A 23,818-nucleotide genomic window follows, 5' to 3' on the forward strand; every position below is an offset into this window, starting at 1 on the left:
ATTCCATCAACTGAGGCCAAAGCCGTTAGAAATAAAGTCTTCCTAAGAAGAGTGATAAGAGCAGGATTCATTGTCCGTGTCCGTCGCAAGTTTTGAGGACACCGTTCATAGACCAGAGTCCTTTTGTTGCTGAACCGAAGGTCAAAGCCTAGCACATGTTTTTGGAATAGATGAGAAATAGGAATCAGCTAGGTTAATGTTAAACCCAACAAGGAAGATCTTCTCCAAATCTGACTTGATGGTGGTTAAAGTTCTAACTGTTAGGCCTTTGCCAAATAAGAACCTCAAGAAAGAGATGTCTTATGTTCGGAGACATACGAGTATGGTCTGAACTCTTAGGGAATCTGCTAGTTGTTAACGGCCGAATCATATTGGCGAATTGTCGAGTCCCTTTTGTCTGATTCGATGAAGAGATAGATTTCCGGTTCAATATTCGCGTCTCTACGAGCTGCAAACTTCCTGTAGCCCACAAAGTCAGAGTTTTGGCTATCCTTGAGCAATCTGACACAGTGAGTTTGGATTACTTGAGTCAGTTTGGGGAACGGAATCCGGAAGGGACGGAGTTTCAACTCGAGGAGGAGAGGAAACCAACTGTTCTTGGCCAGTGAGGTGGTACTAAATCCACTGCCCCCCGGAAGGAACGTAGTTTGTGTAAAAGTCTCATTAGAAGATTCACTGGGGGAAATAGGTAAACCTCCTTCTAATGGTTCCTGAGTATCCACCGGAATGAAATTATGTCTAGAGACCATTCTGACTCCAGTGGATTCGTCCTGGATAGTGAGTCCTCTCTCACATTCTGGACTCCCGCAAGGTTAGTTACTGACAGGATCCAGTTCTTTTCTGTTGGCCAGGCGTAGATAGCGACCAGGATCCGGTTCAGGTTGGGTGACTTGGATCCTCCCCTGTTGACGCAGTGTACTACGTCTGTGCGGGCTGATACTACTCTGATGTTGCTCGACCTCGGAGGAGAGTGTCTCTTCAGGGTCAAGAACACTGCCATGGCTTCGAGAACATTGATATGGGTCTGTTTCATGGTGGGTGACCAAGACCCCTGAAACATCTGAAGTTCGGAGTAATCCCCCCATCCACTCAGAGGCGCGGCTGTATGGAATGTCTCTTGTGGAGGTGGGAATTGTAGAGAAACAGATTTGGAGAGGTTCCTCAGTTCGGACCATGGGCGTAGTCTCATTTTCAAGACAGAGGGGATCTTCAAGACCTTGTCTCTTAGTTTAAAGGTACTGTAGCTCTCTCTCCAAACTCGATTGATGTCTTTGCATTTTTGTTACTGAAGCGAATTGGAGAAGGCCGAGGATTCTTTCTAAGGCTCTTCTGGACATGTGTTTTGAGAAAATTTTTGACCTTGGAAGCTATTCCTCTTACCTTTTTGGAAGGGAGAGAGAACGTGTGCTTTGAAAGGTCCCACTGAATGTCTAACCATTCTAAGTGACCTGATGGTTGCAGTCGAGACTTTTGGAGATTGACCCAAAATCACAGGTGTCGAGAAATCGAAATACTTCCTTCGTAGCTCTGTTGCTTTCTATGGCCGACCGGGCCCAAATGAGCCAACCGTCCAGATTAGCCATGATCTGTATCTCTTGGTTCCTGAGTTGTACTAACACTGTCTCTCCCAGTTTCGTGAATATCCTGGGACCAATGTTGAGGCTGAAGGGCATGTCTTGAACGCAAAGGCTTTCCTGCCTAGGCGGAAACCCAGATAAGAAGAGAAGTTTCGAGCTATAGGCACATAATAATAGTCGTCGGAAAGATCGACAGAGATGGTGACGGCCCCAAGGGGAAGTAAGGTCCGTACCTGAGAGATAGTCATCATGCGGAACTTGTCGCCGAGAATGTAAGAGTCTAGCTTTGACAAGTCCCGGTCCACTCTCAATGTCGACAAGCCTTTCTTCGGAATTGTGAACAGGTGGCCTTGGAGCTTCGGTGATCGGTCCCGTTTGATTGCTTTCTCCTTTAGTAAATCTGTGGTGTACTCTTTTAGGATGGGAGTGGATTTCTGGGAGAAGGTCACTGGTGGAGGAGGAGGACCTTGTGGCCATTTCCACCTCAAACCTTTAGAGATTATGCTATGAGCCCACGGACCGAAGGTCCAATGGTCTTGAAAGTTGTAAAGCCTCTCCCCTACCGGGACCACCTCGTTGTGAGGGAGTGAACCTAGGTCCTTTCCTTCCCCGAGCCCCCTTTTTTCTAGGTCCGCCTCGATGGCGGAACTGTCTTCTACTCCTGTATCTTCCTCTCTGGTGTCCACGAAAGGAACCTGAGGGTTCGGAGCTAGGGTTGTATGCAGGCGAGGGCATCGAATCGGGGTTGGGCTGTGTACCTGGGGAATCAGTGAGGTAACCCACCTGATGAGGGGGGGGATCTGGATGCATAGGGGTCGAATCAGAGGAAGACTGATGACGAGTGGGTAACCGACTATTGATGGCAGTGACCCCAGTTCGTTTTGTAGAGGGCAACTCTGTTTCTTCTTGAAGAAAGCTTGCTTTTGGCCTTCGACCTTCTTTCTGGCAGTGAGGCCCCGCCTTTCCTGCAATTTTGGGTTGCTCTCGTATCATCTTGTAGAACCTTGTTCACCTCCTCCTGAGGGAAGAGGGTTTTACCCCATCAGGGGGAAACTATCAGCCTGCTCGATTCCTGTCTGATCGAGTCCACAGACAGAACGTATTTCCTACAACTAACCCGATCAGACCACCAAACGTGTAGGTCGAATTGGAAGGGCAGAGATTGGTTCTTCATGAATATCCGAAACAAAGTCTCAGTGGGATAAACCGAGGCTAGGGTCTCCCCGAGGTGGGGTCCGGCTCTTTAAGAGCCGGCATGGCCGAACCTTCTTGTCAGCTTGAATAGCAACACCTGTCAAATTATCCGTAATAGGCAAGGCAACAATGATAGCAGTTGTAGATATGGCGTATTCCCCATTGTGTGGGGTGAGCTTGGAATTATCGTACCCCCCAGACCGACAACATCCTGGTCCAGACAGATCGGGCCTGCCCTTTAGGAAATAATACCGTTACCTTCGGTACCTTGCCTAACCTAACCAAGTCATGCTCTTTCAATCGAACGAATCCGTTGAATGGGTATTCTAGTCCCTGAGAGTAAATTCTAGGTCCTCCAGAGGGCGGACGTCTATTCCATCCAGAGTTATGGTACCATCCATATATGGGACATGTAAGGCAAATTTCTATGTGTTGTTTTTATCGAAGGAGGTTTCTTCGATACGCCTGGGGCTGTAGGAGGAGACATCCAAGTTCCTGAACGGATCCGACTCACCACCATATCTTTGAGCTCCGTCATAGCCCCCTAGAATGTGTTGAATCTGCTCTTTAACCCTACCCTTGGCTTTTAGCAGTCACGGTTTTATGCAAGGAATATGAACATCAGGATCCTTTGAGGGTCCTAGGTCGGTGTTGCAGGTAATTGCAAAGCTGAAGGCTCCAAACTCATCACCACCTACCTGCCCATCCATGGGGTCGATGTCCAACCCTAGAGAGGACACTCAAAAGGAGATAGGGTCCTCTAGATGGAGCATTCCTTCCAAACCTTGATACCCAAGGGCGGGGAGCCGCTCTTGCAGGCCGGAGAGATTCACCATCGTCCTGAAAGAAGTGAGGGGATTAGTGATGAAGGAGAAGACCGTTCTCAATAAGTAATGCATACATTCAATCATCGCACAAGTATACCAAATAGAAACATTAGAACCAACTTACCTTAGGGTCAGGAGTAGGGAGGACAGCTCGTAGCAGATCGTGCATGACTCCGGGAACCATACCATGTAGGCGGACCTTCTGTAATAGAAAGGAGACATAAGTCTGGATGTTCCTTGAAACTCTGGTTAAAGTCTGATGTTCCTTGAAACTCTGGTTAGTGATCCCATTCACAGGCTGGGATCAACCAAATCAGTATAATTAAAAATAATGGCTATTTTTATGCATATATTTAATTATAAATATGTTGTGTAAACTAAAAATAACTGTTATATTTATGCATATATTTAATTATAAATATGAAGAAATATGGATAAATATCCATACAACATCGTGTTCAAATAGAAATAAATTTCTACTCAGTACTTGGGATCGAACGCTAGCCCCTTCTAATGAAAAGCCAGGTCGAAAACAACCATGCCATGAGAGGCTATCTACTGTTCCTTGAGACTCCGGTCAGTGAACAGATGAATCAATAGTATACTATTATCCAGTAACCACGTAACATGTAGCTATAAACCTCATCGGTAAATAATGTTAACCCCGGTTCTGAACATCTGAGTCAGGGGTGGCCAACCTATGGCTCATGCGCCAACAGTGGCGCATTGCACGATTACAAGTGGCGCACTATACCCCATAGATAGTAAATTGAATGACTTCTTTAAAATTGCTAAATATGTTCATACATTTTCATTAGGACTTTCAAGAATAACTAATGAATATTATCAACGCAAATTCAAAGTGTCATTAAAGTAAGTACAGTTTACTTTGTATTCATGTTAAATCCTTTCCTTTACAGCTAAAACAAAAGATTGGCCACCCGTGGTCTGAGTGGTCTCTGTTGCCACCGGAGATCCTGTGACAAAGGTCCATCATAGTGAAAACGTGAACATCAGAGGTAAGATAATATTAACCTCAATGCTGAACATCTGTGTGATATCCGGTTAAGCCGGAGATTCGATAAAAAGGACCGTAATAATGAAATGGTGATTATTCATGAAAAGGGGTTCGTACCCTGGTTCTGTCCGTCTGATTGATCTCTGTTTGTACCGGAGATCCGGACGGAGACAAAGGTCCGTCATCGTGAAATCGTGACCCTCATCGGTACGATAACATTCCTCCATACTGAATGTGTGTTATCTCCAGTGAAGCCGGAGATTCGATGAAAAAAAAAAAGGACCGTTATAATGTAATTGTGATCAATCATGACAAAGGTTCGTGTGCAAAAGGCCTCAGCCGGAGTCTGAGTGGCGGATTTCACCGTTGCACTCCAAATATCTGACTAGTTCTCACCCAATGAGTATCCATTATAGCGGAGTATTACTCAAGGCGGAGCTAAGGGTGTCGTCATAAAGCGATCCCAAATAATGACTCATACACTAACGTAACCTATTAATAATGCTAGCTCTATTAGCAGTAACCACCTCAATAAAACGTGAATATCATTAAACGTAATATCAACAACTCGGAGAATAAGAGGAGGCAGGAATAACTCGTGATCGTATAAAACAGAAAACGGGAAATCCACCTCCTCTACTCGAGCTTAATAAAGAAAACGAGAGAAGGGGTAACTCGTATCAGTAGAAACAGAATACAAGCACTCTATGCTCACGCTCTCAAGGTTACATAATAAAAAACCAAAATCACACAATATGATAAGAATAATGATAAAATTGTAATAACCAAGAACGAAGAATAACGACAACGTAACAATTAAACAAAGATATAGTCTGAATCGAGCACCCTGAGGCGTGAACATAACTATAACAAAGTCTAGATCAATATTCTTCGTCCAAATTGGACTTGCTAGCAAATAAATACCATAGTAAAAAAACAATAATAAATAATAATAATATTGGTCATAAAACGTAAGTGATATAATCTAGATGACAGAGTACCAGAAGGGCAATATTAACTTGAAAAACTACCGAATCGAACAAAACCAAAATGGCTGCCGATACCGGGGACGGCCAAGCCTCTTCCAAAATTAAAATACACATTACTGGAACGAGAACAAATGCCCGGTACTGAAAAAAACTGTCAAAACAAACTATGGTACTTAACATTGGTAAAGGTGAAGTAGCAACGTCAGTCATGTTGAATTATCGACAATCACTTGCGAAACACACCTAACAAAATAAAAAACGACTTAGCGGGCAAGTCCAAAACAGAGGGATGACCTGGAGAGCGCGAGTAGTGGGTGTCGGTGGAGTAGACCAACTGTATTCTCTAGGGCCTGTCACGGCCCTCCCCTTTGATGAAGGGATTATCTAAATGGAAGACAGCCTGTGAATAGTGGTTTACACACGCCCTTGTTAAATACACGACACCAACAAGGTGTTCGCGCAAGGGTTGTAACCTCTGCATTCCATGCTTTTATCTTTCTCTAGTATATTTGGAAGATTTATATTAGAAAAGTGTAAAGAAGGACCCTTTTCACCGGCCGTCACAGATCGACCCAGAAAAGCCCAGTCTTGTTGCAATTGAAGACTTGCTGGGGACTGTAGCCTTCCCAGACAGTCAACTCGTCAAATGTTTTAACAAAGGCTTCGGCCACTTTCGTGTCCGAGCTTGCAGCACCACCGAATGAATGCCCGAGCGTCTCTTAAATTTTTCAAACCACCCACGAGAAGCCTTGAACTCTGGGGGTTCCTGCTTCAATGTTCCTTCTCCTGCATCAGCTTCAGCCTGAGCATGCAAGAGATCATCAAAAATGGTGCTGGCTTTCTGGCAGATTATCGCTTCGGTGATACTGTCCCCAGCCATTTCTTTGTCCTTTATTCATACAAGCAGCAGTCTCTCCATCTCATCATGGAGATGGCTCCTCTTGCTAGAGAAAACAGTCACGCCCTTAAAAGGTGTTGCTGCTTTGATAGCTTTCCTCTGCTTCAGATCGTTCTTATCGTAGATGGATTTCGGCCATATTCCTTCGCGAGCACACTTAACCGCATGCCGGCCTTGTATTTCTTGGTTATTTCCATCTTCATCTCCATGGAAAGCATCATCCTCTTCTTTCCCTTATTAGCGTCTTTCTTGGTAACCACGGCTAATGATGTATCGTAGGATCACACACGATAACAGTATGTACAGTAAAATTGTTACGCAAGCGAAATCACAAACACCAAGTCAATGCGTACGATGCCACTGCCGGAACGAAAAGACATAGGAACGCCAATGCGTAGATGCATGATGGGATACAGTACAGTAGATGTCAACCAATAGGAGAGCAGGATCTCATAGTGGTAACTAGCATCCAAGTAGGGAGATAACCAATGGGAACGCAGGAGGATGGTAGCGAGTTTATGGGTTGGCGGTGCGCAAATTTAAAATCCGTCTCGGATACGTTTGGGCTGGGCTCCCACTCCGTACCGCCTTTCTTTGCCCGAAACATTTTTTGTGAGTCATAAAATTCTTTGCATCTCATTTCGTAAGCAGATTTTTTCGTAGCTAGAGGTTTGACTGTACATCTATTGGAGATTGTGTCATTGTCATACCATGACTCATTTCCATACTGTAACAGATCTCACTAAAGTGATACATAGCCTGATTTTTATAAGTAATTTCAGGGCAATTTGATCTCCAAATTTTACTTAACATAGCCATAGATTGATTTGCTTTTCTCAATGTTCTATTAAACTCCAATTCTAAAGACCCTGTATTAGATGTCATTGTTCCTAGTTACTTGAATGATTCTACCTCAATCTTTTCTCTTTCAAATGATATCTATGTTTACCTTGGTAAAATTTTAAAATAGCTCTTCTAGCTTTTTTGCTGCCATACAGTACTCCTACGTAAAGAACAATGGTTTGTATGCATGCAAGAACAAAAATTATTAAAAAGGTCCTGGCCTACCCTAACCTAGTCTAACAAGACCTATCCTAATCTACCCCAATTACTAGAGAAAGGATATGATGAAGCCAACCTTCAACAGACAACAATGGGTGGCAGGATATGAACTAAGAGTGTGGGCACTACATTAAAACCTTTCTAATTGTATACATTTAGAACTACCCATTGCATATACAGTGGAACCTCTACATACGAACGTATCTACATCCGAATTTTCCAACATCCGAAGTAAAATTCGAGCAAATTTTTTACTACACCCGAATTTTATTTCGACACACGAAGCAAGCAATTTTCGTCGTACCGGTTGTATCCGAATTTTTCGACACGCGAAGTACAATTCGAACACGTTCCGACGCTACACCCGAATGTTTTTTTTCGACACCCGAAGTAAACAATACTCGTACGCGTAGTCGGTGCTCATAGCGCCTGAAGTGTTTTTTATTTCCGCCGATAGAAGGCAGCACATCGACCTCGGAGGGACGCTCAATTAGCGCGGCTTGGGTCAGTCCTCTGTTCTCGTCGGCTTCTTGCGGTTGTGCTCTGAGCGTTCTGATATTAACTGTGTTTTAATCGTGATTTTTTACGTGCATCCATTAACGATAATTTACGTAAAGTATGGGTCCCAAGAGGCTTAGTTTTGCCAGTGGTAGTGGTGAGAAAAGGAAGAAGGAAATGCTTTCTATAGAAATGAAGCAGGAAATTATTGAAAAACATGAGCGTGGCATCCGCGTGAGTGAACTTGCTAAACAGTATGGCCGTAATATGTCTACGATCTCGACAATCCTTAAACAGAAGGAAGCTATTAAAGCAGTGAAACCTTCTAAGGGGATCACTATAATTTCCAAACGCCGTACCCCTATCATAGAAGAGATGGAACGACTTCTACTAGTGTGGATTAAGGATAGAGAGATCGTTGGGGACACCATCACCGAAACCGTTATCTGCGAGAAGGCGCACGCCATCTTTACGGACTTGAAGGAGGAGAGCTCTGGGGGTGATGCTGGGGAGAGTTCAACCGAGCCTTCCTCAGATGATTTCAAGGCATCTCGTGGCTGGTTCGAGAAATTTAAGAAACGGTCCGGGATTCATTCAGTTGTTCGCCACGGAGAGGCTGCTAGTGCGGACACAAAGGCTGCAGCTGACTTTGTTAAGAACTTCGAAAAGATCGTAAAGGAAGAAGGCTACGTAGAGCAGCAGGTGTTCAATTGTGATGAAACCGGGCTGTTTTGGAAGAAGATGCCGAGTCGAACCTACATCACTGCCGAAGAGAAGAAATTGCCTGGGCATAAGCCAATGAAGGATCGGTTGACTCTTGCTCTATGTGCCAACACTAGCGGGGACTTTAAAAGTCAAGCCCTTGCTTGTTTACCATTCTGAGAACCCTAGGGCCTTTAAAGCACACAACTTCGATAAGGATCAGCTTCATGTTTTCTGGCGATCCAACTCTAAGGCCTGGGTCACTAGGCAATTCTTTGTGCAATGGGTAAACCAAGTTTTTGGCCCTTCTGTGAAGAAGTATCTTCATGAACAGAAATTGCCTTTAAAGTTCCTGCTATGCCTTGACAATGCACCCGCTCACCCCCCCGGACTTGAAGATGATATCTTCAATGAATTAAAGTTCATAAAGGTGCTGTATCTTCCACCAAATACCACCTCTATCCTCCAGCCCATGGACCAGCAAGTCATCTCTAATTTTAAGAAGCTGTACACCAAGCACTTATTCAAGCAGTGCTTTAATGTCACGCAAAGCACCAACTTAACTTTGCGTGAATTTTGGAGGGGCCACTTCAACATCGTGCACTGCTTGAAGATCATAGATCAGGCTTGGGTGGGATTAACTCGACGGACCCTCAATTCTGCATGGAAGAAGCTGTGGCCTGATGCAGTTTCTCCCCGAGATTTCGAGGGTTTTGACCCCGAACCTGATCCCGTGGTCGGTGCAGCGGAAGCAGTAGAGGAAATCGTCTCCCTTGGCAAGTCCATGGGTCTGGAGGTAGACGCAGATGACGTTACGGAACTCGTCGCCGAACATCACGACGAACTGACGACGGATGAGCTCAAGGAACTCCATGCTATGTCGGAGCACATGAGTGATGACGAGGAAGAGAGCGAGGAGGTAGAACATGTGTTAGGTTCAGCGCAAATAAAAGAGGTGTTAGGAAAATATCAAGACGTGGTCGACTTCATCGACAAATACCATCCAAAGAAATTGCAGGTTTGTCGTGTAGTTTCTCAATTCGATGATGTTTGCCTAACTCACTTTCGAAACATTCTGAAAAGCCGTACCAAGCAATTATCTATCGATGCTTTCTTTAAAAAAACTGCGAAGCGAACTCGCGATGAAGAGGATGTAAGTGAACCGAAGAAAACGGCAAAGAGTGAAGTGGAAGAAAGTGAAACAGAAAACGGAAAAGAGTGAAGCAAAAGAAATTCAGTCAATTTTAAATGTAAGTGATAGTGATTAAAATTACGTAATCATCAAAGAGAAAAAAAGAAAATGTAAAAAAAAAATATAAAATATAAAAATAAAAAAAAAATAAGCTAAGTTATGTTAAAGTTCACTTAGTGTAAGTTAGAATAAGTTACGGTAGTGTTACGTTTATCGTAGTTAACCTCTCTACCTCCTCGCCGTCCGTCCGTCTCCTCTCTACTCTCTGCGTAGCAAAGACGAACAACACCTGCGCTGGAGTTTCTAAGGTAAAGTGACGCTAAAAACCCGTTTCTTATTTATCATTTTTTTGCTAATTCTTCTTATTTACATGTCTATTCTTCTTATATACATGTCTATTATCTAATTTAGTGTTCATTATTCTCATGGGAAAATTATGTGTAGTAGTTTATTAAGAAGTTATCATAGGTTTTTGGGCTCAACCACGGATTAATCCTATTTCAATGTATTCTTATGGGAAAATTCGTTTCGACATCCGAACAATTTCTACATCCGAAGTTGGTTCTGGAACGGATTAAATTCGTATGTAGAGGTTCCACTGTATATATATATATACCCACCAGCTAAGTTAAATATTAAAAAAACTATCATAGCAATGCACGGAAAATGCATTACTAATAAAAGAATGCAGTTTAATAAAATCCCGATTTCTTCGAAAATCACCATTATTTCCATCGAAAATAAACATTTAATTAGATACACACTTATGTTTCCTATGGTAAAGGGGGTCACCCAGTGGGAACAAGGGGTTTTGGATGGGGACAATATACAGTACCAACGAATAATGCTAAATAGTAAAAATAACCTTTTCTTCTTTACACATTATTATCTGGGACGCATAATAAACCCACAAAAAAAATTACACAAAATAGTGGCATCCTATTCCCCTGAAATATTTATTGCACTCTAGGAAGCGTGGTGTCAGCGGCTTGGACCGTAGCCAGGTCTGTAACATGGGAAGGGGGCCTGGGATGCTTGCCTCCCAACTAGGTCTGCAACCTGAGCAGGTTTGTGACATGAAAAGGGTGTTCGGGGGTATGGGCACAGGTTAGGTCTATGACCTGAGCAGGTTTGCGACATAAGAAAGGTGTCCAGGGGTCTGGTCCCCAGTTAGGTCTGTGACCTGGAAATTACCGAAACTACAAGGTTGGGTTAAGTGGGATTGTTAGATTCTTTGGCCTTGTATAATTCACCAGTGTTAAATAATCAAGTGTTTTCCTGTTTCGCCCACCCAATGTCACAGGTCCCACCCTGTAATAAACTATAATAAAAACAAAAGCACAATAACAATATTTGGTTTTATTGTAGGAAAAGTTGTCTTCTCTATTGGAAATGTAGTTCCACGTTCTATAATTCTACCCTGTCCAAATAAGAGAGGAAGACTGTAATTGCTAATTCTATCTATATTTATCCGTACCACGGCTAAATTAATAAAATATATAAATTTTTATTCTAATTATATGGTAAACTGGATATTTGTGGAAAGTCTGCTACAATACAAACAATAAAAAGGGCCTCTTGTGTCTTTTAGTTTTGCGTGTTCCTTACTTTCACTGGTTTTTCTCTTATCACACACATTAGGTGTAGCACACTTTTCTTGTTTTCAATGTTCTTCACAAAAAAGGAAATTTCCAACTGGTACTGAAGGTAGGTAGTAGGGCCAAGTGCTGACCCGGCTGAGTCTACTGTCTAATATCACTCAAATGGTGTGCGAGTAAAAGAAAGGATGACAGATCGAGATACTCCCTTACGCAACGAATGGCTCCATCTATTGAGTGAGCGGTTAAACATTCAGAACTGTAATACTTACCGGAATATAGGATGGAATTCGATTGTAAATTTGGTGACACATTTGTTCATAATTTACATTTCTACGTCAGTACATTTCATTCTTTTATTTATGACATTATTAAATTTTCGATAACTAAATTGTTATTTTAAAACTGGTACATTTATAGAAACTTCATAGCTATATCTCTTCTAATATAGTTAATTTTCTTGTAAATTTAACTCTTGTATATTACAATCATTTTTAATTGTTCTATACAATATCTCGTAGGTAGTAGGTTGGCCAGGGCACCAGCTGCCTGTTGAGATACTACCTCTAGAGAGTTATTGGATCCTTTGACTGACCAGACAGATATGCATTGGATCCCTCTCTCTGGTTATGGCTTATTTTTTCTTTGCCTACACATACACCGAATAGTCTGGCCTATTCTTTACAGATTCTCGTCTTTCCTCATACAGCTGACAACAATGAGATTACTAAGCACTTCTTCACCCAAGGGGTTAATTACTGTACTGTAATTGTTCAGTGGCCACTTTCCTCTTGGTAAGGCTAGAAGAGACTCTTTAGCTATGGTAAGCAGCCCTTCTAGGAGAAGGACACTACAAAATTAAACCATTGTTTTCTAGTCTTAGGTAGTGCCATGGCCTCTGTACCACGGTCTTCCACTGTCTTGGGTTAGAGTTCTCTTGCTTGAAGGTACACTTGGGCACACTATTTTATCTTATTTTTTTCTCTCTTCCTCTTTTTTTTTTTAATGGTGTGTTGGACAGGCTTAATAGAAGGACCATGGATGCCTGGTGGTTTATCAAGAGGTTGTCTTTTCCTTATCTGATTCTTTTTCTTCTTAAAACCATCGTTAGTGTCCTCCCTTCAGTTAAACACTTGAAGTGGCTATCTTGGAGAGTATTTAGCCTTGCGTGGTGTATCGGCTGCTCCATGTTGACCAGTTTTTCGGACTTTTTACTATAGTCTAATATGGGTTTCATCAATCACTTTATTCACAATTCTGTACATGTTGTTTTTGTTATAATTCTTGTTAACCTAGTTTTCAAGTATGATGTCTCTTTTTTTTTATTTCTATTAATTGGGCCTATTATGTTGTCTGGTGACATTGAGCAAACTCCCTGACAAGTACGTCCTAGATTTCGTCAATGTCTTCTGTATTGCAATATTCGTGGTCTTCATGCAAATATTCAATACCTTACAGTTGCGTCCAGACAGTATGATATTCTTTTGTGCTCAGAAACTTTGGTTTCTAAGGCACTCATCTGAGCTCCTTATAGCTGGTTTTAAGAAGCCTATAATGTTGAAACGTGATGCCATTCCTAGGGCCAGGGGAATTTCGGTGTATATTAAGACTGAGTACCCTGCTATCAATGTGGATGTCATGAGATTCGGGTAATAAAAGTTTGTGGCAGGCATAACAACTTTTATTTGTGTTCAATCTACCGGAATCCAGACATGGATGATTCTATCTTCGATTGTTTTCTTACCATTATGGCTAAGATACAAGAAGATGATCGAAAGGCTTCTTTTGTCTTTGTTGGTGATTTCAGTACTCACCATAGGGAGTGTTTAAGTTCTATCTCTCCTACCGATCACCATGGCTTAAGAGCTTTAGACTTTGCCTCTGAATCAGGCTGTGAGTAATTCATAAGTGAAGCTACTCACAGGTCCACAGGTCTGGTTATTGCTTGGACCTCGTATACACTTACTCCCCTGGCGTTATAACTAGTAAGGTTGGTTCTCCAGTCGGGACATCTGATCATGCCTTGATTTCATTAGTAGTGAAGACTGAGCAGCCTATCCCTGATGTATCATACTCTTATAAAATTTATATGAAATCCCAAGCAGACTGGAATGGGATTTTGCATTTTGTGCTTGAATTGGTCACAACTATATAGCAGTGTTGATCCTGTTATCCCTTTGAATGAAAATCTAGTCAACATAATTGATAGGCGTATCCCTTCTCGTGTGTTAAGGTACCGAGTGAAGGACAAACCGTGGTTCAATGATGATTGTAGACGTGCTTATTTGAAGAAGCGGGAGGCCTATCATCTTTGGAAGGGTAGCAGATCAGATTTGGCCTGGAGTAACTATACTCAGCTTAGAGCTTTTGCTCAGACAGTTTATGCTTCAACTGAAAAAGAATACAATTTAACCATAAAAAAAGACTCTTTCTGGAACAACTCAGGAACATAAATAGTGATCTACCCTTAAATCTGCACTCTTTGGTGTAGATGCAACAGTTCCTCCTTTACTTAAACCAGATGGCTCAGTCACTCACTGTCCAAAGGAAAAGGCAACCCTTTTGGCTGATGTTTTTGACAGTAAACATAGTAATGAAAACTTGATCTTCCTCATTCCTGTTTTCCTGAGGCTAAACTAACTAGTTTAGCTTTTCGATCTCGTGCAATTAAAGCTCCGTTGATGGACTTTGATGCCTATGGAGGTGTAGACCCAAATGGTATTTATTCTTTGTTTTTTATAAAGACAGCAGATTTCTTAGCTCCAAAGTTATCTGTTATTTTGCGCAAGTTAGCAAGAAGAGGAGCTTTTAGCACTTGTTGGAGGATTGGTAATGTTACTCCTCTATGTAAATGTATTTGTGATAGCTCAAGACCAACTGATTACCGCCCAATTTCCATAACTCCCATATTATCTAAAGTTTTTGAACGTCTTCTGCCAAGACATCTTAATAGGTTTGCTGAAGGTAATCATCTGGACCATGTGATGCCCATCTTATAATCTCCAATGCTGTACAGAAATCTCTTGATTGTGGTCAGGAAGTTCGTATGATTGGCCTTGATTTTAGTGTTGCCTTTGACCGTATTAATCCCGAGGCCCTTATTTTCAAACTCAAACAGTTGGGAGTGGGTGGGGTGTTTCTTAGCATTATTATTGATTTTGTAAGTAATAGATCTCTAAGAGTTGTAGTTGATGGGCACCATAGTGAGTATAGGAATGTGATATCTGGTGTTCTACAGGGTAGAATTCTTGGCCCATTACTTTTCATACTATATACACATGAATGAATTATGCATTTCCGTTTCAATAAAAAATATTTACAAGTGTGTTTTATATACACCTAATATCTCCATTCTACAGTGGCATACAAACTGTAATTAAATGTATGCTACACATATGCATGTGTGGCTAAGTTTAACAAATCAGATATATTATTATTATTATTATTATTATTATTATTATTATTATTATTATTATTATTATTATTATCATTATCATTACTAGCTAAGCTACAACCCTAGTTAGAAAAGCAGAATGCTATAAGCCCAGAGGCTCCAACAGGAAAAATAGCCCAGTGAGGAAAGGAAAAAAATGAAATAGAATATAAACTATAAAAACTTTAACAGAACAAGAGGAAGAGAAATTAGTTAGAATAGTGTGCCCGAGTGTACCCTCAAGCAAGAGAACTCTAACCCAAGACAGTGAAAGACCATGGTACAGAGACTATGGCACTACCTAAGACTAGAGAACAATAGTTTGATTTTGGAGTGTCCTCCTAGAAGAGCTGCTTATTATAGTTAGAGTCTCTTCTACCCTTACCAAGAGGAAAGTGGCCACTGAACAATTAGTGCAGTAACCCCTTGGGTGAAGAAGAATTGTTAGGTAATCTGTGTTGTCAGGTGTATGAGGACAGAGGAGAATATGTACAGAATAGGCCAGACTATTCAGTGTGGATGGGCGTAGGCAAAAAGAAAATGAACTGTAACCAGAGAAAATTATCCAATGTAGTACCATCTTGCCAGTCAAAAGACCCCATAATTCTCTAGCGGTAGTATCTCAATGGTTGGCTGGTTCCCTGGCCAACCTACTACCTATATATTTATCTTTATTATTATTAGTATTATTATTATTATTATCATTATTATTATTATCATTATTAGCCAAGCTATAACACTAGTTGGAAAAGCCAGATGCTATAAACCCAAGGGCTCCAATAGGGAAAAATAGCCCAGTGACGAAAGGAAATGAGGAAATGAATAAAAGATGAGAACAAATTAACAATAAATCATTCTAAAAACAATAACAACGTTAAAACAGATATGTCCTATATAAACTATAAAGAGACTTATGTCAGCCTGTTCAACATAAAGACATTTGCTGCAACTTTGAACTTTTGAAGTTCTACTGATTCAAAGACCCATTAGGAAGATCATTCCACAACTTGGTAACAGCTGGAATAAAACTTCTAGAATACTGTGTAGTATTGAGCCTCATGATGTAGAAGGCCTGGCTATTAGAATTAACTGCCTGCCTAGTATTATGAACAGGATGGAATTGCCCAGGAAGATCTGAATGTAAAGGATGGTCAGAGTTATGAAAAATCTTATGTAACATGTATAGTGAACTAATTGAATGATGTTGCCAAAGATTAATATCTAGATCAGGAATAAGAAATTTAATAGACCGTAAGTTTCTGTCCAACAAATTAGGATGAGAATCAGCAGCTGAACACCAGACAGGAGAACAGTACTCAAAACAAGGTACAATGAAAGAATTAAAACACTTCTTCAGAATAGATTGATCACCAAAAATCTTGTAAGACTTTCTCAATAAGCTAATTTTTTTGTGCAATTGAAGAAGACCCAGACCTAATGTGTTTCTCAAAAGTAAATTTTCTGTCAAGAATCACACCTAAAATTTTGTCATACAAACTTAAAGAAACATTATCAATACTGAGACCCGGATGTTTAGGGGCCACTGTCCTTGACCTCCTAACAATCATACTTTAAGCTTTGTTGGGATTCAACTTCATACTCCATAATTTGCACCATGCACTAATCTTAGCTAGTTCTCTATTAAGGGATTCGGCAACCCCAGACCTATATTCAGGAGAAGGAAATGATGAAAAGAGAGTAGCATCATCTGCATATGCAAAAAGCTTATTTTCTAGGCCAAACCACGTCATGTGTATATAAGATGAAAAGTAATGGGCTAAGAACTCTACCCTGTGGAACACCAAATATTACTTTCCTATACTCACTATGGTGCCCATCAACAACAACTCTTTTGAGATCTATTAAAAAATCAATAATAATGCTAAGGAACGACCAACCCACTCCCAACTGTTCGAGTTTGAAAACAAGGGCCTCATGATTAACATAGTCAAAGGCAGCACTAAAATCAAGGCCAATCCTGACCACAATCAAGGGATTTCTGTACAGCATTGAAGATTGTAAGAAGGGCATCACATGCTCCAAGGCATTCTAGTTTTGTTTATCATGAAATAATTTGTCAATAACAAATCTCGATTATTTTTGGGTTTAGGTCTAATTTATATATTTCCAGTGTTGTATATTCATTTTCATTCATTATATGCAGTTTAAAGATCACATACTTTTTTTACTTATGTAAACCTTAATAGATAAGATTGATTTATTTGGTATATTCTAGTTTAATTCAATGCCACATGTCTAAGCTATGTAAAGAGGTCTGCTAATTGTTTTACCAAACAATATGGACAAAATATATTTAAAAATTTCTAATTTCAAAGCCATATAAGATATTATTGATGTAATAACTTGATTTCAATTTTATTCACTTAGGGGTAGTATATGAAATTTGATTAAAGATTTATTCATGACAGGGCTTAATGTTCAAAAGGCAAAAGTTTTTATAAATTTTTTAATCATACATTTTACCAGTGTATATCTCAAGAATTTGATATATTATGGCTATGAATAAAAGTAAATATATATTTTGTTGCCTAAGTCTTATATTACATTGATTATATTGAGCACTTTTTGCACAATATGTTTTAGTATCGTTCATTTCAGTGCCAATAAGGGCCTGTACCATTGCAGTGTCCGTGAATTTCCTGATATTACAAGCCTGAAACTAGAAATTAACCTTAATAAATCATTAAATCCTCATCAACATCTCCTACACCTATTGACGTAAAGGGCCTCGGTTAGATTTTGCCAGCTGTCTCTATTTTGAGCTTTTAATGCAATACTTCTCCATTCCTCATCTCCTACTTTGCTCTTCATAGTCCTCAGCCATGTAGGCCTGGGTCTTCCAACTCTTCTAGTGCCTTGTGGAGCCCAGCTGAACATTTGGTGAGCCATCATCTACCACTCACCATGACCTCATCCACATATGACACTCAAGTAATCTCTCTTATAGTTTCATTTCTAATTCTGTCCTGCCATTTAATTTCCAGTATCCTTCTGAGGGCTTTGTTCTCAAATCTACTAAATCTATTGGAGATGGTTTCATTGTCATACCATGACTCATGTCCATGCTAAAACAGATCTCACTAAACTGATATATAATCTGATTTTTTTATGTGTAATTTCAGGCAATTTCATTTCCAAATTTTACTTACCCTAGCAATTGTCTGATTTGCCTTTTTCAATCTTTCACTAAACTCTAATTCTAAAGACCCTGTATTGAAGATCATAGCTCCTAAATACATAAAGGATTCTACCGCATTAATCCTTTCTCCTTCCAATATTTCATCTCCCATTGTATACTCCATTCTTATCACCTCTGTCTTTCTTCTATCTATCTTCAGCCCAACCTCATGCAATATTTCATGCATTCTGGTAAGCAAGCATTGCCAATCCTGTGGTGATCTGCTAATGAGGAGAGCATCATCAGCATACTCTAGTTACAATAATTTCCTCTTCCCAATTCAGTCCAATCCTTCTGCACCATCCATCTCCGAGTGTTCTATGCAATACAAAATACATGAAGAGGATGAACAACAAAAGTGACAACACATTCCCCTGGAGTACTTCACTTCCCTGAAAATTCATTTAATAAGACTCCACTAACATTAACTTTGCACTTTCTATGCTCATGAACAGACAATCAAATTCACATATTTAAGAGGAATTCCATAATAATGCAGGACTATTCACAAAATTGGTCGGTACACAGTATTAAAGGCTTTTTCATAAGTCTACAAATGCCATCAAAAGTGGACTTCTATATTCTACGCAGCTAAAAGAAAGTGACGAGACATCACCAGTGTGTGTGAGCAGGCTAGCAGCTATTAACCCCCCTACAACCGCTAACTAGCAGTGGGGAAGTTACACCTCAATAAAATTCTTATGGCTAGTCTTCCAGCTTCTCCAAAAGTATATCCCTAATAAAGAACGAAAAGGTTTGTATTTAGTGTTGGAACAAGCAATGTTTGAAGAATCCGTTAGAAAGCAGTTCATAGGGTTGGTGACCTACAACCCCATCTGACACTATCATGGGATTGTCTCCATCGTGAGAGTCTGTCGTGTTGAAAGGCGCCATAAAATTGTTGACTAAGTACAGCCAGTCTGAAGCTCTTCTGTATTTCCCAGGGTTGTGGTAGCCTATGTGGTAATGTCCCTGACTGGTTATCGCCATACTGGGGTTCGAGTCCTGCTCAAACTCATTAGTTCCATTGACCACTGCAACCTCACAATCCTTGTGAGCTAAGGAAAGGTGGTTTTGAGGGAGCCTATAGGTCTAACTATTGAGTCATCAGCAGCCATTGCCTGACCCTTCTTTGTCCTAGTTTGAGTAGAGGGTGCTTATCATATGCATATGTAGTCAGTCTCTAGGTCATTGTCCTGCTTGATAAGGCAATGTCACTGTCCCTTGCCTCTGCTATTCATGAGCAACCTTTAAACATGTTAGAGGGAGGGAGGGAAGTAGAACGGGGCTTTAGCAATAAGCAGCCAAAGTTGCCTTATCCACCTGACGCTGGCCTCCACTACTACCTATAGGGTAGGGCCCTTTCAGCCCCCACAAGTAGCAGGCCCATATAATCTCAAGAAATTAACAGGATGAGGAGAAGAACGCCAGACACGGCAAAGCGCTCATCCATTTTTCATGTACCAAATACTTTGGAAAATACACTCTGTTATTGAAGCTTAATCGCTTCTTTTTCTAATGTCTCCCATTATTTCAATTGATTTTATAAACTGACATTCCTTGTCACAAAGTGGTGGCAGAGCAATGGGATGATAACAGAGTAGAAACAGAGCTAGAAAATACTACTGTATAGCAAAAAGTAAGTGCTTAAAAAAAAAAAAAACATGATTGGAAGACGACGACTACCGCTTACCACTGCTATCTAAAATAGACTGAAGAAGCAATAATATATGGCGACAAAATATGAAGGAGAAAGCAAAAGAGGGTAGGGCAGAGGGCAAACGAACACAAAACACGTAGCAGACATCCAGAGGAAGACGAAGACGAAAACGCAAGAAAGAAGGACAAATTAATACGAGACACGCAATAACTATCGAGAGGCAGATGAAAATGCTACCAAAGAAAAATAAAGATAAGAAGAGATGAACAGAGGAACAAGATTGGAAGTTATTTATCGCTTAAAGGAACATGAGGAACATGTTGCACCAGTTGACTTCCCTGGGAAGAATCAAGAAAATTCAGATGCTGATTTCAGGGGGCAGTACAGTATCAAGGAGGGGTGGCAGAGAAGCACTACCCATGGAAAGCTAGCAGGTGTGAGACACAAAATCCCTCCCATCGTTGAGTCAGGCGGTCAGGAACTACGACACCCGAGGAAGAAACTGCCGAGGCAAGAACAACTTAGGAATGGAGTCTGCCATAATTGTGGTAGATAAGAGCCATTCGTGAGTAATCCCTCTCATCCCAAAAAGGATGACATGGCAATATTCCTCTGGGAAATGAGGACACTACGCCCGCGATTGCCGACATGCCCATTTCCCCGTCACTGGAGCAACGGCATCGCGTTTCACGATCCAATATGATGGGACAGGACCCTCCTATGAGCCCCTTTCATCCTATCATCAGAAGCTGTTGGAGTTTCTGGAAACGCCCTTACAATGGAGATACTCGTCATCCATTCAACAGCCGCAAGCGACCTGGCAGAAACAGCGCGCCCTTGAATACCAAGGACAGCTCTAAAGTTCGGAAGAGGCCCCATAGGCCAAGAACCTAAGGCAAACCACAACAGCCCACCACATAACTAACGGGGTACAAACTTTTGCAGGTTTCATGATTAACAAATGTGTTGTAAAATGTTAAAATGTGTAGAGTGACAGATGAAGAACACCTTTTTTTGTGTTGATTGAAAAAAAAAATAACTAGTTGAGTAACATTTTCAGTGTTAAAATCTGAGAAAAGACACTTTTTCTCAAGAAAAGGTAACCATTGTTCTTGTTGATACAGTATTTGGATAATTAAGAAATATTTTTTTTTCTTATGTAATTTGTGGGTTTCAACTGCATGATTTCTATATTTGAAGCGACTCATTTATGTTTGCTATTTATGATATTCGTCGCCAAAAATGTTAAATGTAATATTTAAAGCAAGTGTTATAGCAGGTTGAAAAAATTTTGTATTGCGAAGGGAGTAACAATCATAACAGCCATTCAATTCAAGGAGAGAAATGCTTAATTCATAATTGGGATGAAGGATGTTATCGGGTATTGCCTGTAATTCACTGTTAAAAAAGTTAATGTACATAATTCTTATGATGTCATAGGTGCGTATGTACTCTGCTAAATTATAGGAAGAAAGTGCAACTTAGATGCGATGGTTTTAGTGAAATTCCTGTCATATTTGTTCTAATGTCGCCCAAACATACTGCCGATCGATTAGTACTCAATTCGTTACGAGATTTTTAAGAGAAAATGTTAAAAGATGTTTTGTAAGTTTTCATCCAAGACTATCCTGATTAATGAACATGAAATTTTTTGGAGTAAAGTAGAAGTAATTTCAGTTGCTGACAGTCCATTAAGTAATTAGTGATTATCATGTGCACGGGTTAAAAGACCTTAACCCAGTTCAGGTGTTCTGTATAAGATTTGACTCTAATGTTTTATTCTAATTATTGTTGTCCAGACAAGGTAGGGTCAGAATCAGGTAAAACCAGGTAATGGCACCGGTTCATTTATAAAACGACGTCCGATGATTTAACAGCGATCATGAATGTTCTTTGAATTTAAAGGCCGCCCAATTCAAGGTCAAATGAAATGAATGAAGTATAAGCGTTGAGTCTGTGTGAATCCCTGGTTTAACAGTTATGACTAAACAGACACTTGGTGGGCAAGCAGCGTGTGTAAGTCTTGATGCTGAAAAAAAATTAAGATTTTAAAGCATTGTAAGTTTTTGACCAACAAGCAAGAATAAGAAATGGTTGTTTTCCAACCCCCTTAGAGAATTGTCTTAAAAGATTGTAAAACGTAAGGAATTGATTATTGTTAAATGTTATCTGGCATTGTAACAGAAAAGGTAAAAGTAATACCATCATACCTAAATGTGTCAGTTTCTTTCTGAGTTGTGAGAGTATGTTTAACCAAGTAATTAAAATGTAGAATATGGGAAACTAATGAACAATGAAGTTGCCGTAGAGTTTTGTCAGTGTAGTTCGTGTCGTTATCATGTATGATGATTAAAATAAATATTCGGGATGTGCGTAAGAACAAATATGCATGGCGTGGTGATAACAAAAATTGGAAGACAACGAAATTCAGTAAACAAAAGTGTCGCAAAAATGTCATGTTTCTTTGTTGAAATGGCAACATTTGTCCGGGTGATGGCAGTCTTAACGACCTATTTGAAACCGTTTGTAAACAGCACCTGATGATTACGTCAGCATATCACTCCGAGACACAATATGGTTGCAAAACAGAATGACTAAACATAATCTATGATTTGCTGTATTGATGAGAATAAGGAAATTAGACGATAATTGTAGAGAAGAGGAAAAGTACTGTAGTGCCCAAGTCCATTTAGAAAAAACGTAAATGTTTCGTTTAGTAATTTCTTAAGCACAAGTATGTACTTAACTGAATGATGATTTTGAGAATTAGAACATATTGTAATAGGGGATCGTGTTGTTTAAAGCATAATTCAAGTTAAGGAGTAATTTATGAGTTTGAAGTTATCCCTCCTTGAGAGTTGAGAATGACGACTCGGTGATCTAGTTCAATTGTGTACCTATTGATAACAATGGTGAAGAGCTTCACTTAGCGATGTTAGCAGCTCAAATTATGTGTCAAGAGCCATTTTGTCAATCTTCACCTCCTTCATATTCTGAGAATAATCGTAGTATCCAGTACCATGCTAGGTGCTGAACAGTTAAATTATGCTACAGAAAACTGAAGAAGAAAAAAGTGAAAGCCCTAACTTAGCCATAGCATCTACATACATATTTACTCTAGTGCTCCTCAACAAGAGGCTAGGAGTCTGGGAGATAAAGGAATATAGGATATTTCAACTTCAACTTGGGAATAAAATTCTATAAGTTCAAAGGCTCTACTGCAAAGCACAATGCTTTTCATTGAAGGAAACTTGAGAGATAAAGATCTATTCTGTACAGTATAAATAGTCTGGTATAAATCGTCCACTAAAAAATTAACTTTTTCTTCAGAGTTCAAATTGCCACATTATAACAATCTATGTTTCAATACCATACTGTTAGTACTATTGTATACCTATCAATATTAATATAGCCTTCTACCCAAACTATTTTGGGTGTCAAAAATTGGAAGAAATAAAACAGTTTATTTGAAGTTTGAGTGAGTGGATCGTATTAAGATTATAATAGCGCTGAGCAGGGTATATATATTTACAAAACGTAAGCACAGATACAATAGAATTATAGCAGTAGTTATTGCTACAACAAGAACATGAAAATAAAGAACAGCCCCACTGTAACACCTTCATACATACCTATATGCTACTTGAGTGGACATTTTTTTTTTTTTTTTAGTTCTCAGAGGTCCACCTAAAAAACCATTCTATTTACCTGAAGATATAGGTTTCTTATAATCATGATTATGCAATAGTAGATTTATATTTCTAAAACAGCTCTTATGATCAATGTGAAAAAGTTTCCATAGTCCTGAATACATTCTTTTACCAATAAATGAAATCTAAAATACAGATATTTCTCCGTAATTAATTATAGTTTTTGTTGAATGCCTTATCCCAACCTTAACTTTGTGCATTTAAAGACAAAGCTAAGAGTACATATTACAAAAGAACTGTATTGTTATTGCATAGCTGAAA

The 23,818-nt window shown here is 39.9% G+C and overlaps 1 protein-coding gene across 2 annotated transcripts in view; it reads right to left on the minus strand.

Annotated features, from left to right (window-relative positions):
* The window catches only part of LOC137616323 (uncharacterized), a 225,748-nt gene extending 214,024 nt beyond the window's left edge, over positions 1-11,724 (minus strand). For both annotated transcript variants that reach the window (XR_011039391.1, XM_068345974.1), the window contains exon 1: positions 11,566-11,724. Coding sequence is in view for 1 of the 2 variants with exons in the window: in XM_068345974.1 (XP_068202075.1) it covers positions 11,566-11,595 (30 nt within the window). In the remaining variant the exon portion in view is untranslated. The remainder of the gene's footprint in view (positions 1-11,565) is intronic.
* Between the last annotated feature and the right edge of the window lie 12,094 nt (positions 11,725-23,818).

Source organism: Palaemon carinicauda, chromosome 22, assembly GCF_036898095.1.
Source record: "Palaemon carinicauda isolate YSFRI2023 chromosome 22, ASM3689809v2, whole genome shotgun sequence".
NCBI classification, from domain to species: domain Eukaryota; kingdom Metazoa; phylum Arthropoda; class Malacostraca; order Decapoda; family Palaemonidae; genus Palaemon; species Palaemon carinicauda.